Source organism: Dipodomys merriami, unplaced genomic scaffold (genome assembly GCF_024711535.1).
Source record: "Dipodomys merriami isolate MVZ:Mamm:240054 unplaced genomic scaffold, mDipMer1.0.p SCAF_4, whole genome shotgun sequence".
Lineage (NCBI taxonomy): Eukaryota > Metazoa > Chordata > Mammalia > Rodentia > Heteromyidae > Dipodomys > Dipodomys merriami.
The window spans coordinates 81,999,928-82,016,246 of record NW_027205603.1 but is presented as its reverse complement, the minus strand read 5'-3'; the positions used below and the strand labels follow the sequence as shown (position 1 = coordinate 82,016,246).

Genomic DNA, 16,319 nt, shown 5'->3' with positions numbered 1-16,319 from the left:
AGAATGGCCAGGACTGCTTGAGGAGCGTGAATGTTCAGGCCTAACACTGCTTACAGGAGGGAAATGAATAGGCCTTTATGAGTCAGACTTCCTTGCCTTCAGGTTCCAAATCTGCAGATCCAACCAAACCCAGATCATATATATATAATCTGAGCCACAGGCTGGTGGCTCATGCCTGTAATCCCAGCTATTCAGGAGGCTGAGCTCTGATTGTGGTTTGAATAGGAAAGTCTGTGAAACTTGTATTTCCAGTTACCCACAAGCAATGCAGAAGTGGAGCTGTGGCTCAAAGTGTTAGAGTGTTAACCTTGAGCAAAAAAGCTCAAGAATAGCTCCTGGGTCCTAAATTTAAGTCCCATAGTCAGGAAACAAGAATTTTGTTCATCTGTTCTGAGCATTGGTAAATCTTTTTTCTTGTCAGTATTCCCTAAGCAATATAGTATAAGAATGATCTATGTAGTATTAGTTATCATGTTAGTTATTATAAATAATTTAAAGTCTATGAGAGGATGTGTGTTGGTTATATTCAAGCTTGACATTTTATAGAAGGAACTTGTGGGTATTTATGGAGGCTTTAGAACCAATCCTCTGGAAATACTGAGAGGCAACACTTTTTAAAAATAAAAATGTGTGTTTTAAAAATTACCCTTGCTGGGCACCGGTGGCTCGTGCCTATAATCCTAACTACTCAGGAGGCTAAGATCTGAGGATCACGGTTCAAAGCCAGCCCAAGCAAGAAAGTCCATGAGACTGTTATCTCCAATAAACCACCAGAAACCTGGAGTGGTGCTGTGGCTCAAGTGGTAGAATTCTCATCTTGAGCTGAAGAGCTGAGGGACAGCGCCCAGGCCCAGAGTTCAAGACCACCCCCCCCCCGCCACACATCCTTTAATTGTTCAAGAGTTACCATTCAACAAATTGACTTCTAAGTACAGTGCATCTTGATTAATGTCACTCTTTAGAGAGATAATTCTTATTAAACTAGGACCAATACAGTTGGGGATTTGTGGTCCCCAAACATGGCAACATCTTTAAAACAATAATACATATAATTAGGACAGAAAATAATTTCTTCTGAAGTTGTTTTTTTAATAAATATAATTATATGTTGTGTGAATGAGTTTAAGAAATAATCATTGTGTTTTTAGATTAGATTCTTCAATGGGAATATTCTCACTAGAACCAGAATTAGAACACTCTTTACAGCTTCTATGTATTTTTGGATACTACGGTTTGAAGTTCTTTAATTATAACATAATGCATCTTTGAAATAACTGCTATAATCATAGACTAATATAGCTCTATACTTAGCAAATTAGATAACACATTCACTTTGATTTCCTATGTAGATACATCTTTAATGTAGATATATTATTTATTCTTATTTATTTAGACAGGATCTCACTATGTAGCCCAGCCTGGTCTAGAACTCAAGAGCCTCCAACTTCAGCCTCCCAAGTGCTGAAATTATACATGTGTATCTCCTGCACCTGACACAAAACTCTTGGTTAATTACAAGTTGAGAGATGTCTGTAACTTGTGAAAGAGATACAAAACTTTCCCATTGCTTATGGCTATCCTCTTATAAAATGCATATTCAAGCATATTCAAACATTATGTGTTTAAATCTGTCTCTCCCTGCTTCCCTCTGTGCTCCTTTACTGAAGTAAATAACTTCTGAAGCCAGGTATGGTGATCCATGCCTGCAATCCCAGAATTTAGGAAGGTGAGGCAAGAGGAACTTGTAGCCAGTTTAGACTACAGTGACTTAATGCCTGCTTGAACTAGGAGGCCTTGTCTCAAAAACAAAAGAAAGTACAAATCTATCATCTATCTATCTATCTATCTATCTATCTATCTATCTATCTATCTATCTATCTATCTATCTATCTATCTATGTTTGTCTGTCTGTCTGTCCTGGTTTGATTTGTAGCCCTTCCTAATTTGCTGTTAGGACAGAACAGAAGAGGCTGAACCTGAGCCCTGGGGCCTCAGCCAGTGAGGCCACATCCAGTGTAATTGGCCACAGTTTTACAGATTGCAAATAAAGAGTGACTAGTTTACAGCATTCTGAACTTTGTAACCATTGGGATTATTTTGGATATCTTCAGTTTAGGTGGGTTCTATTGCACAGCCATCATTTAAAAATAGATGAAGAAAAAATCCTCAATTTTCATATGCCTGGTGATGGCCTAGCCTTCCCTGTGTCACCCACACAGGTGGGTGACATTTCACAAGAGTGCTTGCCTCCTGGGAAATGCTGGGAGAGAATCCAAGAATGTGTTTTCAAGGTTTCTGTCCACTAAAAACATTAAAGCCAGTGGTTCTGGTGGCCCAGTTAATGTATAGGAATGATTTCCCCAAAGTCCTTTACAAAGAAGTTGAAGAAAAATGATGGAGGAGCGTGTGGGATATGTGTCAGGGGTGGGGGAGTCTCTGGGTGCTGAGTGAACTGCCTCAACATAGGCAGAAACTTTGCCAGTAGATTTCTTACATAACTGTTTGGTGAAATTCTTTGGTGGCTGGGTATCAAGCCTGTACTCTTCCCTACTTAGTGTGTGTATGTGGAGGGGGGGGGGCAGATCGAAGGACTGAAGTTTCAAGTTGGCATGGACAAAGATATTTGTAAGACTCCATGTCAGCCATTATCTCGTGCATACCTGTCATTCCTGTGAAGAGTGGGAGTGTGAACAGTAGGATTGCAGTCTGAGCCAGTCTAGGCTTAAAACAAGACCCTATCTCACACAAGCTGGGCACTGTTGGCTCAGGCCTGTAATCCTACCTACGAAGGAGGGGTTGTGGTTCAAAGCCATTCTGGGCAGGAATGTGTGAGACTCTTATCTCTAATAAACAACTGGAGCTGTTGCTCAAGTGGTACACAGAGTGCTAGCCTTAAGCAAAATAAGTTCCAGGATAGTGCCCAGGCCCTCCCTGAGTTCAAGCCTCTGGTTGCACTTGCCTTGGAATCAGGAAGCCCCAAGTTAAATCGCTTATACTGACAGAAAAAAAATTCTTCTATGGCATTAGATACTATATATTATTTAGAATTACATCATACGTTTACCATTCACCTGGAATAGGGAGACTTGTGTAACATACAACGTTGCACATACTATATTTACTGGCTAAGGCAGTGTGTGTTAGACATTATTATACAGATGTTTCTCAAGCACAGCATTGTTATGGAAGCTATTCAGGGAAAGGTGAAAACACTGTCCTGAAGGGGTTTAGAAACTTTCTCTAGCTCCCTTCAGAGGGAGCCAAGCATAGAAGCTCAAGAGGGGACCCTGCCCCCGAGTTGTACCCCTACAGATGAGCTTTGCTGTAACTACTCCCTTAGACACAGTGCCTATTCACCCATGTTTATTTTCAAGTGCAACACACTTTTGCAAAGGAACAAATAAGCTTGGTCTTAAATCCACACACTCTGTCTGAGTCAACACACTTTACTCTGCCATGCACATGGCTGTGTTCTAATAAAACTTTATTTACACAGATAACTTGCTCCTCATGTCCCAGCATTGTTAGAAAGGTTAACATCCTGTATAACTAGGGTCTGTAGACATGGCCAGGTGGGTAAACAATAAGCTTGATGTACTTTCCACCATTGTTTTGTCACCAGTGGAGACCTGACTATAAGTCTTTTGTCACAGGGCTTGTTCTCTAGAAGAGTACTTGAGATAGTTTAGTGACCTTCCAAGGATTTTCAGCACCCACAGAGCCAAGGAGCAGATATCTCACGTTTGTTTTCAGGGATAGAACCTTCTCCAACCAAGGCTCCTTCATTGAGGTTGACCGGTAAAGCCAGCTTGTGTTCATTTTTGGAAACATCCACAGGATCCCACCTTGTTCCTCCATCCTTGGCCTCTTCAGGATGTTGTAAAGGAAATAGCAGCACTGGCTGTGCGTCCCAAGGCTGGGTTGGCAGAAGGCTGTGTGGACATAAGAGGCGATGAGTCAGAGGGCGGCCCCAGGAGAGTCCTCTTGTCATGAATAAACTACAAAAATGTACCGTTTAAGTGTTGGAAACTGGATCCGTATTCTGATCCTAGGGAAATGGGCACTTTGAATCTTTTGGGATAATTTTTAAAATCCTGGAAAATGATCCAACAAGGCCCCCAGGGAAGACGAGTGTTTATTCCAGAAACAGATATTTCAGCACGCGCCCCCCCTTGTGGCTTTGTTTCATCTGCAGGGAGAGGGGACATCCAGCCTCAGTTGGACAGTGCTCTCCAAGACGTCAATGATAAATATCTCCTGTTGGAAGAGACAGAAAAGCAGGCTGTCCGCAAGGCACTGATTGAAGAGCGAGGTCGGTTCTGCACCTTCATCTCCATGCTGCGGCCAGTGATAGTAAGTGGATGCAGAGCTCCAGAAACGTGAACTTCTGTGCAGAGGGGGCGGGACTTCCATCCTCCATGTGTGTAGCTATCACTGAGGCATTGAGAGTCTGTGGTGTCAGAATGGTGCTGGAGGAGTTGCATCTGTAGAACAGCGCTTGCCTGCAAGGTGCTGATGTCAGGCAGAAGCGTGCATTCCTGTTCACGGGTCTCAGCCCCAGATACAGTGATTGACTTGTGTAAACAACAGAGTCAAGAAGGCCTAACAGAGTGCCAGGTGATTTTTTTTTTTTTTTTGGGTCCAGTCGTGGGGCCTGAACTCTGGGCCTGGGCACTGTCCCTCAGCTCTTCAGCTCAAGGCTAGCGCTCTACCACTTGAGCCACAGCACCACTTCTGACTTTTTTCTTTTTGCTTGTGTGGTGTTGAGGAATTGAACCCAGAACCTCATGCATGCAAGGCAAGCGCTCTACCACTGAGCCACCTTCCCAGCCCCCTAGGTGATTTTTTTTTTTTGAGACTTCCAGGCTAAGTAAAACAATTAGAAGAGCCTCACTGAATCAATTCAGAGTTATTATTTTTATTTCAAGTTTTAAAAAGTATCTTTAGTCATATCAAATTTAGTTTTTAAGTAAGTTGTACACATGCTGCAATGGAAAACTTGTGTAGCTGGCATTTTTGGAGCAATGATCAGGTTGCTGGCCTGCATTTCCCAGCCCTGGCAAAAATCTCTAAATGTGAGTTGTCCCCCCCCACCCCACCCCCCCACCCCCGAATGTAAAAGTTTTCTCTGGACCATTCTTGCCCAGCCACAGTCCCAGCTGAGCACTTTGGGAAGGTGACCAAAAAGAAGGTGACCAAAATGTTTCCATTCCCACCTTTCTTCTGTTAAGATTGTGGGGTGTGGGGGACTAAAACAAAAACAAAATGGGGCAGAGGACAGTTAACGTCTATTGGACACACATGTACTGTCACAAACATTTAGACCCAAATAGCCCCAGATCATATTAGGCATTGACTCTTAGGCCTGTGGAAGGGACTGTGCTATGTGATGCTACGAGACAGCCCGTGTTGAGGGCCTGATCCCAGCTCGTCTGGAAGTCTGGCACTTCAGTGAGGACCCCAGGCTCCTTCCTTGTCACGTCACTCTGTGATGATGACTGAATTTTTTTTTTGTTATTTCCCCCCCTCCCCCACTAGTACTAGGGCTTGAATTCAGGGCCTGTGTGCTCTCTTTTAGCTTTTTCATTCAGAGCTGGTACTCTAGCCCAGGCACCCGTGGCTCATGCCTATAATCCTAGTTACTCAGGAGGCTGAGTTGTGAGGATCACAGTTTGAAGCCAGTCCAGGCAGTCCATCAGACTCTTATCTCCAACTAAATGACAGAAAAAAACAGAAGTGGCTCTGTGTCTCAAGGGTAGAGTACTAGTCTTAAGCAAAAAGAGCTCAGGCCCAGTGTTCAGGCCCAGGCCCAGAGTTCAAGGCCCAGGACCAACAAAAAAAAAGCTGGCATTTGACAACTTGAACCACAACTCCATTTCTGGCTTTTTGATGATTAATTGGAGTTCACAAGTGTTGCAGGTTTTTCTTTCTAGGCTGGCTTTGGACCATGATCCTAGCCTCCTGAGTAGCTAGGATTAAAGGTGTGAGCCACAGTGCCCAGCTTCTTTTTCCTTTGTATTTCAGTGGACCTTCAGCAGATTCCCCCCCCCCATCCCACACTTCCAAAGGTGGACATGTTGTGCAGTTACCAGTGACCCTAATTAAAGTGGTTGGAACATGACAAGGAAGTGAGAATCACTCATAACAATAATGTCATCAATTACTTTCCTTAAGGAAGAAGAAATCTCAATGCTAGGGGAAATCACCCACCTGCAGACCATATCAGAAGATCTAAAGAGCCTGACCATGGACCCTCACAAACTGCCCTCTTCCAGTGAACAGGTAAGAGCTGTGGAGCGAGCACTCGGGACCAAACCAAAGAGATGAAATTTCAAGGCTCAGAGTATTCTCTGTGGCACCTGTCACATCTTAACTCCTATCTATTTCAAGGTGACCTTGACATTATAATGTATGGTGATCATAATCAGTCATTATACAACACCTGGGTTGTGTGTCAGGCCTCGTTCTGAGCTCTCCACATAGACTTCCATTACCTCAGTTCATCTTTGTTAATATTTCTTTCTTTATTTATTTAGTGTGACATTAGTTCTGTATCTGGTTGGAAGAGACATGTTTGAGAAAATCACAGGCTGGCTTCAGCCTTTTGTATACAATGCCTTTTTCTTTTTAGACTGCTCAGAAGATAAGTTTTGAAGTGGTGTGTTCTATGAAATTGCTTCTTGAAGAGCAGAGTGTGCATTCACTCAATAAGTAGACTCTGGTGGAGCTCCTCTTCTGTGAAGGAGACGTGGACCTTACAGTTTACACTCAAGTGGCTCTTTATTCAGCACAGGGTACAGGCGCAAAAACAATTTGTGGAAAAAAATGACTTGATCCAGTCAGGTTGTCAGGTTTCTAACCCTGGCCAAATAGGGCAGAAGTAACCATTGAACATCAAGTGTTTTTGAGTGCAAGTTTAAGGAGTCCATAAACCATTACTGCCTTTATGATATTACAAGGTGAAAATCCTGCAGAATCCTACAAAATCCTACAAATAGGTCCTGTGAGTAGTTACTTGGACATTATAATTCATTCTCCTATAGAAGTGGAGGTGTGGCTCAAGTGGTAGAGCTCCAGCCCTGAACAGGAAATCCAAACAAGAAGATGAGGTTCTAAGTTTAAACCTCATTACCAGCACACAGAAAATATATTCATATTTTCCATCCCTCCCTCTGTCTCTCCCTCCCCTCTGTCTCCCCATTGATGTTTTATGATTTTTCTTTTCCCTCTCTTCCCTCTATTAATTACTTTTGCTGGTCTCACAGAAAGGATTTCAAGGATGGATTGGGTAGTATGGGTTTCTCAATTTAAAAGAAGTAGCATTTTCTTCTGATTTTTACCCCACGAGGGCAGCTTTGGATGTCCAGGTAGCTGTGGAGATTGCTTACCCAGCTGGCTCTGTCCCCTCAGGTGATTCTGGACTTGAAAGGCTCTGATTACAGTTGGTCCTATCAGACGCCACCTTCTTCCCCCAGTACTACCATGTCCAGAAAATCAAGCGTCTGCAGGTAAGTGAAGCCAGCGTGTGCTCTTGCTATCGGGGCCAGGTTATTTTTCTTTGTCCTAAATGTGAGCAGTGAAATCTGTCTTTCTCTCTGAGAAGGACTTGTTGCAAACAAGAAGTGACCAGGAGACCCACTGAAAAAATACCTGTGGTTTGGGTCCCATTCTTCAGTATCCAGACCAGGTGGCTATCACTTGCAGTATATGTTACAGGAATTTTCCAGTCTTGTAACACTACATTTGATGTTCCTATTTAGCAGTTTAAAAATGATAAGAATTAAAGAAGGTAGACCAAAGTTGATTTTTTTTCTTTATATGAGTGTGTGTGTGTGCGTGTGTGTGTGTGTGTGTGTGTGTGTGTGTGTGTGTGTGTGTGTGTGTGTGTGTGTGTGTGTGTGTGTGTGTGTGTGTGTGTGTTTTGCAAGGAATCAAACCCAAGGCCTATATATCTTTGACAAGTACTCTACAACTGACTTACATTTCTAACTCAAGGTTGACTCTTAAGTAAGTCTATTTTACTCTTGTCTGAGCAAATGCAAAGAAATAACAATGGTTGTATGCCCTCCTTTCTCCTAGTATTGTTATCTCAAAGTTTTGTAAACTAAATGGAGGGCTTTTGAAAGTCCATCACCACTTTCTGCTAACTAGTCCTGTTACCTGTGGGTACAGAAGCCTTTTAGAATAGGCCTGCCACCTGCAAGACCCTTATTAGCTAGTGGTTTTATTAGGTGGCAGTTCTTGACTTGCTGACCAGGAAAGTATATTCTCTTCTTGAATGATGAAAACAAATCCATATTTCACTTATCTTTTCTGGTGTAGGACACCTGTTTTTCATATCTTACTTGACTTTTCAAAGCCAAATGAAAGTCCACTTCCTGTGAATCAGCACTGGGAGGAAGGAGCTGGTTGCTTTGCTCAGTCCGTGTGTGGATCGGTCTCTGATATCCCAGTGTGTTTCATTTCACCCGCAAGCATGCTCAGTAAACTCATGGCAGCATTGTACCTGTGCTTGCCCAAACAATGCCTTGGAGTTGTCTCATCTCTCATGGGCTCTGTGCGTTTCTGAAGAGAGACAGAGGCAGCGCTACATTCTGAGATTGTTTTCTTAATAACCAAGGAAAGTGTGTCTCCTGAGTGTGAAACACATCGCATGGTATTTTTCCTTCCTCTTAGTCTTAGTGGGAATAGAAATCAGGGTGCACACTGACATGAGCTGGCTTGTTTAGCAGGCCCCTGAAGTCATAGCATTTACCCCCACAGCAGTGGTTCCCTCCATATTCTCCTGTGTGTGTGTGAACAACCTTCCTGTGGTCTGGACCGTGCTCCACAACCTCATTAGCTGCAAAATAGGGTGTCTTGCAGGACTGAGAGCCGAAAACTATACACTTCCAAATCCAGCTTCCACAGACCTGGTTTGTTTAAATCACTTGAGTTATTACGCAGAACGCATAGCATTCTGGCAACGGCTGGTGGGATGCAGGCAGAATGCTCACCCGCAGGGAGTGTGTGTGTCACCTTTACCATTTCATCTCAGAGGCAAAGGGCTTAGCATTGATTACCTTTCCTTACTGAAGGCATCGTGGTGGTCAAGGCACAAGGCATTTGGAAGCAATGAACCAAGTTGATGGGCTGATGTTCTTTACCAAGGTCTTCCCCAGGCTAGGCTAGAACAAACAGCCTATCTCAGGGAGTCCATAAGTACTGATTGGCTGTGTTCAGTTGGTCTTCTGCATCCACATGGTCCCTCTGGGGACATTGGCTGAAGTCTTAGTAGGTGCTGCTCCAGGGTGAGGCTTTCTGCAGGCGGATGAGATGCGGTTAGCCCCGCCTCTGCTGCCACAGATGCCAGGCTCCCAGCTTCCTAGTGGGCCACGTGGCAAGGGTGGGGACCAGTGACTTTTTTGAATCATCAGCTTCCGTCCTGAAGACGGTTAATTTGAACACCCCAAGACCTGGTCTCCCATTGCTTACCTGAAAATGTTTCACTGAGCATTGTAAGGATTTGGTGTTTTGCAAACATAGTCCAGTCTGATGTTTGTGCTGCTTCTCCAGGGCAGAGAGCTGATGACACGATGTGATGTGCTTTCCTCACTCTGTTCCTTGCTGACCATCCCCTCTTCCTTTCCACTACTCCCTCCCTTCCCCTCCCCTCTCCTCCCTTTCTCTCCCCTCCCCCTCCTCTCCTCTCCCCTCCCTTCCTCTCCCTTCCCCTCCTTCCCTCCCCTCCTCCCCTCCCCTCCATGCCTGCCACCCTGCGCTTGCCCCCCCACAGCAGCCTGAACAGTGTCAACAGCAGTGACTCCCGATCCAGCGGCTCCCACTCGCATTCGCCCAGCTCACACTACCGCTACCGCAGCTCCAACCTGGCCCAGCAGGCGCCCGTGCGGCTGTCCAGCGTCTCCTCGCACGACTCAGGATTCATCTCCCAGGACGCCTTCCAGTCCAAGTCGCCCTCCCCTATGCCACCCGAGGCCACCAACCAGGTACGGGTGCCCTGATGTCCCTCAGTGCAGGGCCCGGGCATGTCACCCCCCTGCGCTCTCACTCCGGAGACCTCTGGCTTAACCTTCATCTTCGGAGGTGTTCCTCAGGGGGAGGGATAGCTGGGCATTGATCCAAACCACGGTGGGACTGTTTGCGTTTTGGGGAGTTTTCCCACAGAAGTCAACTGTCCGGAGGAGGGCCGGCGGCCGTCCGGCCGGCGGGATGTGGTGATAAGGCGCCCCTGCTGCCCTGTACTCAGGTTCTCCTTGAATGGCTGAGATCCCGTCCCTGAAGACCAACTCAGCACCCTTTCCCAACACCCTCAGGTCCCCGTCAGGGAGTGCTGAATGAGCCCCTGCAGATACCGCTGTTGGCACTTGGATCCTGGAGAGAAGGGGAGATAGGCCCTCTCTCCATTCACAGTTGGTTTAGGTCTTTCCAGTCCAGCACAGTGCTGCAGTTACTCCAGGAGGCAAAGGCTGGGCAGGGCATCGGATGACCTTATGAGTATCAGCATGTGTCTTGCCAGCCGATCTTTTCCTTAATACCAGTGCACCTATCATCCCTTCTTAACACGTAGTAAAAAGAGCACCATAGTGCTGGAACGTGTGGTGCCATCAACTAGCGTGCTCCATGGTGCCCCCTGGTGGGGAACCAGAGCATCCTGTTGTCCCCTAATATGAGCCCAGAGGTTCCCAGTTTAAGAGCTCTTCAGCACTGCTCAGCCAGCTAGGGGACTGTGACCCCTCCCACTCTTCCTTAGAGACTCAATTTCCCACAGAAGTGCTCTGAACCAGATGCTGCCACTCTAGTTCTGATGTGCTTGCCCCTGTGGAGGTGCTTTGGCCGGGCTCTGTCTCCTGTTAATGTGCTTCACTAAACGATCTTCTGGCTCGCAAGCAGAGTGCAGATAGGGTCTGAAGGAGAGCCGGACTGTCATTTGTTCAAAGGCCGCTCGAGTGTGCAGTGTAAATTGTATGTGTGTGCTTTTAATGGACTGCAGATTAACCTAGTAGAGAGTACTGACACCCCTTTCTGACAAAGAAAAGCGCGCTGACCTTCCTATCCACATCATACGTGCATCTCCATATCCTGCGTACATGCCCTGAATGAGACTTCCTCCTCCATTAATGTGGCGGAAGCAGAAGGTGGCAACTTAGGGTTTTTCAACCTCTATGGGCTTGCGTCTGCTTGTCTAGCATCTCTAGGGCAGTTTTGGTTTTATTTGTGTTGGTGCTTGAGATGGAACATTAGGAATTCTCACATTCTAGACAAATGCTCTACCACCGAATGATATCCCTAGGCCTAGGATAGTTTTAATAAGCTCAGGGATGCTGCAGAATTTAATAACAAATTATAGATATAGATAATAGATATAGATATAGATAGATAGATACTGCAGGGTTGTGTGTTGTGAAGAGTGCCTATAATCCCAGGTACTCAGTAAGTGTAATTAGGAGAACTATAGAATGAGGCTGGCCTGGGCAAAAGTACAGCAAACTCAAAGCAAAAGGACTTGGGGTGTGACTCAAGCGGTAGAACCCTAGCCTAGGAAGCATGAGTCCCTAAACTCAATCCCCAGTATTACCCTTTACCCCACCAAAAAAAGACATCGCTACCTATAGCCATACGGTAGAGGGGAAATGGAAGCAATTGTACAGATCAGTATTAGCCGATAGGTGTCACCTCCTGAATGCAGAAAAATTACGTACTTCGATACTCTTGATCACTGTAGGAGTGTGTAGACCACAGGTCCTTAACCAGGAAGTGGCAGAAATTGAACTTATATCCAAATCCTCCAACTACAGATCCCAGGCCACTCAGCAAACACCAAGCTCAGGGGCCAGCGAAGATGGCCATCTGCTTGTCTCCTGTCTTTGCAGTGTTGAGTGCTTTGTTCCATGTCTGCAGGATGGGGAGCTAAATGGTGGTTGGTTTCTGCTGTGGTTTATAAAAGGAATAAGAACAGAGACTTGGCCTCCTTGCCAGTCGACCTGGAAACACTTACAGGGAAATCTCAGCACAGAGGGGCCAAGCTTATTAAACCAGACGGGGCTGAAGCCAGAGGTTTCAATGACAAGCAGAAAACAAGTGTCTGGGTGCTCAGAGTGGCAGTCAGGAGACCCAGATTACCAGAAAATAGTCATTGGTGCTTATCCCCTGTGGAACATACCAGGTCCAGGACTAGAAAGGCAAGATGTCATGATTCCTAATTGGCCGAATGCCAGGAAGCCAATCCCATAAGCCCTACCCACCCACCATCAGGAGACTGAGGGGACCAGGGTGTGGTACCCAGCAGCTAGCTGGGCAAGTTTCTCTACTTGGGCCTCTCCAGAGGCTTCACCCTGCCCTCTACTGGCCATCAGAAGCACTTCACTAACCACAAGGATGCTGTCCCCAATTCCCACAACACTCCAGCAGTAGCCCCTCATATGTGCCTTTCAAGTCTGGAGAGGCTAAGAGGCTGCACGTGAAACTCTAGCCAGTCTAGATAGATGGGCAGCAGATGCCCGATCTGAGCTTCGTGCAATTCCTAAAATACTTGCACATGTAAGAGACAGGACAGGCCAGCCTCCCTGGTAGCCAGCTTGCAGCATATGAACAGGTAGCAGGGCCTTGAGAAGACGCTTCTGTGCCAAGCACACACAATATCCTGGGCATGTACAGTCCAGTGGTCTAGGGCTTGTGGAGTTCATGCTTTTCAAGGGCTTGGAAGCTCTGTGTGCATACAACGTTGGGACAAAATAACCCTAACCCTCTGCTTCTCTCATCCTTCCCTTCTTCTGTGTATATGTCTGTCACCCCTCCCTCCCCCCCCCTGCATGCCCTTCCCTCCCCCATCCTTTTTTTTTAATTTATGATGATTTTTGGTGGTGTGTGGTTTGGTTTGTTGGTCCCCTCGTGTGCTCCTCCCCTGCTGCAGAACTCATCCAGCTCGGCCTCCTCTGAAGCCTCCGAAACCTGCCAGTCAGTGAGCGAGTGCAGCTCCCCCACCTCTGTCAGCTCAGGCTCCACCATGGGCGCCTGGGTGTCCACAGAGAAGGTGACGGATCAGCAGGGCTCGCAGCCTCCTGGGCCACTGCTGCTCTCCCCTCCCCTCTCCTGCTGCCCACACCGTGGGCCGTCATAGCCATAGGAGTGTGGAAACTCAGAATCGCCTAGATGAAAGACAGAGGGTGGAAATGGGCCACATGAGGGCTTTTTCTTGAATGAGCTTCTGGCTGGTAAACAGTGGCCTGGGTATTTAAACCGAGGGAGAGGAAGGGGTACGGGGAACGTGGAGGTGTGAAGGCTTCTTCCAGAACAGATCCATTCTCCCTTTCCCTTCCCAAGTGTCCCACAAGACTGTTGGATGTGACATTTCACTTGTGTTAGAAGCTGTGTGCTTTATCTGCCTTTTAGTTTGCAACCACCACCCCTACCCTTGATTGGAATCTGCTTCTAAACGGTGTAATGATTTTGGGTGAGCCCGTTCATTTGAAGAAGCTTCATTTGATGAAACTAGGGCAAACCGATTCATTCTGAGAAGCTTCTGAATTTTTTAATTTGCACAACAAAACATGCAGATTCCTATCACCGTAAAATTATGCTTTGGGAAATAATGCAAGAAAAAAAAAAAGCCACCAAGAAACACTGCAAAAACCGAGGCTGCTGGTCTGTGTCTAAACTCTCCTAAAGCACAGGTCAGACAGCGACAGACTCTCTACTTGGTGCGAAGTCTGTGTGCATTCTTTGTACTCCAGCTTTTTTCTCGTGCATCATGGACCATCTCCGATCAGAGCCCCAGCGTTTGTTTCCTTTGTGACTATTCAGGGGTTCCCCCCACCCCCTCACCCCAAATGTCAATGCCATCTTATGTCTCCACACTCATCCTGTTGTATTAATTTTTTTTCCTTTTCTTCCCCCTTTTTGTTTGTTTCGTTTCCAGTTGTCTAATGGGTTTTCTCACTTTAGTTTATCAAGTGAGTCCCATATAGGGCCCGTGGGTGCAGGCGCTTTCCCCCATTGCCTGCCTGCCTCCCGTCTGCTCCCTCGGGTCACCTCTCTCCACCTTCCAGACTGCGCTCATTATTACACCATTGGGCCCGGCATGTTCCCGTCATCTCAGATCCCTAGCTGGAAGGTTTGTGTCTCTCCTCCCTCCCTCCCCCTTCTCTGCCCTTCATTGCCTCTCTGCTCACCCCTCTTCTGTTCCGCCGTGTTCCCTTGGACTCTTCCCTCCACCTCCTTTCACACTCTGCCTTCTTCTCCATAACTCCTCTCCCTCAGTAAATTCCCACTGAAGAAGCCAAAAAGTAGCTTGTAGCTCCGACATGGTGGTTTCCACATGGAGTGGAGACCGGGAAGTTTTTCTTCTGTTTGAGCTCCAGATCCCCCCTGCCTTGCAGGGAGGGAGTCTGAGCTCCCAGGGAAGCTCCCCCCCCCCCCCACTTCTTCCTGGAAGGATTGGATGAAGCCTGCTGGGTTTCTTCGTCTGGGCCTCCTGGCTGGTTAGTTTTATCTAAGAGTCTAGAGTGTTCTACTCAGCCATGCAGCTCAGACTTGTCCTCCAGTAAGTCTTCTGCTGGGGGGGGGGGAAGGGGGAGGTGTCACAGAATCACAGCCCAATATGTAAATGGACTGTCCTGTTTTCTCCTGAAAGGATAGGAAGACTTTCTTTTTTTATTTTGCTAACTTTATGTTGAAACATGCTGGCTTTCCTATCAAAACAGTTTTCAAATGCTCTCCTAGTGAGTTCTGTTGATGCCCTGGGGCTCTTCTGCTTCATTTGAGAGGACCCTAATTTGCGAAGTGGGCCACTAGGTTTCCAGCATTCAGAGCCTTCAGAGCCGGGTTTGACTTGCTCAGATCCCTTCAGAGTCTGGGCAGGACCCCGGGAGCTCTCCCTTCCTGCCCCAGGCCTCTAGCCTGCCTCTTGATGCTCACTTTCTCAAAGGTGGAGTCAGCTGTAGGGAGTGGCTGACGTTGCTCAGCTGGCCCTGGCGGCCTTCCTACCATCACAGTCATTCCGGTTGCTCGTGAGATGGTTCGGGTTTCCACACAGGCCAGGCCTGGCCCCTAGGGACAGCTCTCCCTTGGTGGCTGCCTTAGCCACCTGTTACGTAGCTGTTGACTAAGCCACTCTTGTTACCAGCCTGATCGTTGAGGGTTTTTCATCTTTGGGGAGATGAGAAAAAGAGAGGCCCCTAGGGCCCCCCAGAGGGCATTCCATTCCTGCCTTTTGGACTGGGTGGCGGTCGTGGGTGGGTAAAGAGGGGCTGTGGGCATCCCCAAGGACCAGCTGCCTTCTGTGGGCAGCTGTTTGAGGGGAGCTCGGGGACAGGGCTTGGGCTCCTGACTGCACTGTTCTGCTTAGGACTGGGCTAAGCCAGGACCCTATGACCAGCCAATGGTGAATACCCTCCAGCGGCGCAAAGAGAAGCGGGAGCCGGACCCCAGCGGGGGAGGACCCTCTACTGCAGGAGGCCCAGCGGCAGCTGTGGAGGAAGCGCAGAGACCACGTAGCATGACCGTGTCGGCGGCCACTAGGGTGACACTCTTGTTCTTTTTTACTCGTTGGATCCACCTAGCCTGGCGGAGGGGGGCTGCTGGCCAGATACTGGGGGCCCAGCTTACAGCTTAGGGGAGCTGGACTGGACTTCTTACTCAGAAGTCCTCCAGGGAAAAGCTTTGTATGGGAATCAGACAGGCAGAACTTTCTAGAACCCAGATAGGATATAAGCAAGTCAGTAGTGCTCCAGGCCTACAGAGGTATCAATTTTGCAGGACCAGAACAAGAGTGATAGCAGGACCCCAACCCAGAGCCGTGTGTGGACAGCTGAGGCCGTGGTGTGAGGTTTCCCAGCTCTCATGTCCTGTCCCTCTCTCTCCTCCACCCTGCAGCCTGGTGAGGAGATGGAAGCGTGTGAGGAGCTGGCGCTTGCCCTGTCGCGGGGCCTGCAGCTGGACACTCAGAGGAGCAGCCGGGACTCGCTGCAGTGCTCCAGCGGCTACAGCACGCAGACGACCACCCCATGCTGCTCCGAGGACACCATTCCCTCCCAAGGTGCGGATGCCCAGCCTGGCAGTTGGGATCACAGGCAGCCCCCCCCTCCCCTCCACTCCTTACCCCTGTAGGCAGCCGCAAGCCAGCAGCCATTCTAAACACAGCCCTGCCCCTGGCCGGCAGAATGGCTTCAGGACTGTTGGGTCATCTGGGAATGCTTTGGAGAGGTGATTGGAGTGGTCAGGAAACTGCCTCAGGAGAAGGGGCCTGGATTTTAGCCCCTTTTCTCATGTTCACCAGGGTTGCATGGTGGTTCTGAAATGAGCTTAGGGACATCTGCCATTTA

The 16,319-nt window shown here is 47.6% G+C and overlaps 1 protein-coding gene across 6 annotated transcripts in view; it reads left to right on the top strand.

Annotated features, from left to right (window-relative positions):
• The window catches only part of Mtss1 (MTSS I-BAR domain containing 1), a 146,689-nt gene that overhangs the window by 128,618 nt on the left and 1,752 nt on the right, over positions 1 to 16,319 (top strand). For 3 of the 6 annotated variants that reach the window (XM_069991379.1, XM_069991377.1, XM_069991378.1), the window contains 8 exons: positions 4,196 to 4,353; positions 6,175 to 6,282; positions 7,411 to 7,508; positions 9,776 to 9,986; positions 12,911 to 13,030; positions 13,916 to 14,110; positions 15,344 to 15,517; positions 15,871 to 16,033. In XM_069991379.1, coding sequence (XP_069847480.1) covers positions 4,196 to 4,353; positions 6,175 to 6,282; positions 7,411 to 7,508; positions 9,776 to 9,986; positions 12,911 to 13,030; positions 13,916 to 14,110; positions 15,344 to 15,517; positions 15,871 to 16,033 — 1,227 coding nt within the window. The remainder of the gene's footprint in view (positions 1 to 4,195; positions 4,354 to 6,174; positions 6,283 to 7,410; positions 7,509 to 9,775; positions 9,987 to 12,910; positions 13,031 to 13,915; positions 14,111 to 15,343; positions 15,518 to 15,870; positions 16,034 to 16,319) is intronic. The other 3 variants (XM_069991380.1, XM_069991381.1, XM_069991382.1) reach the window with 3 other exon arrangements.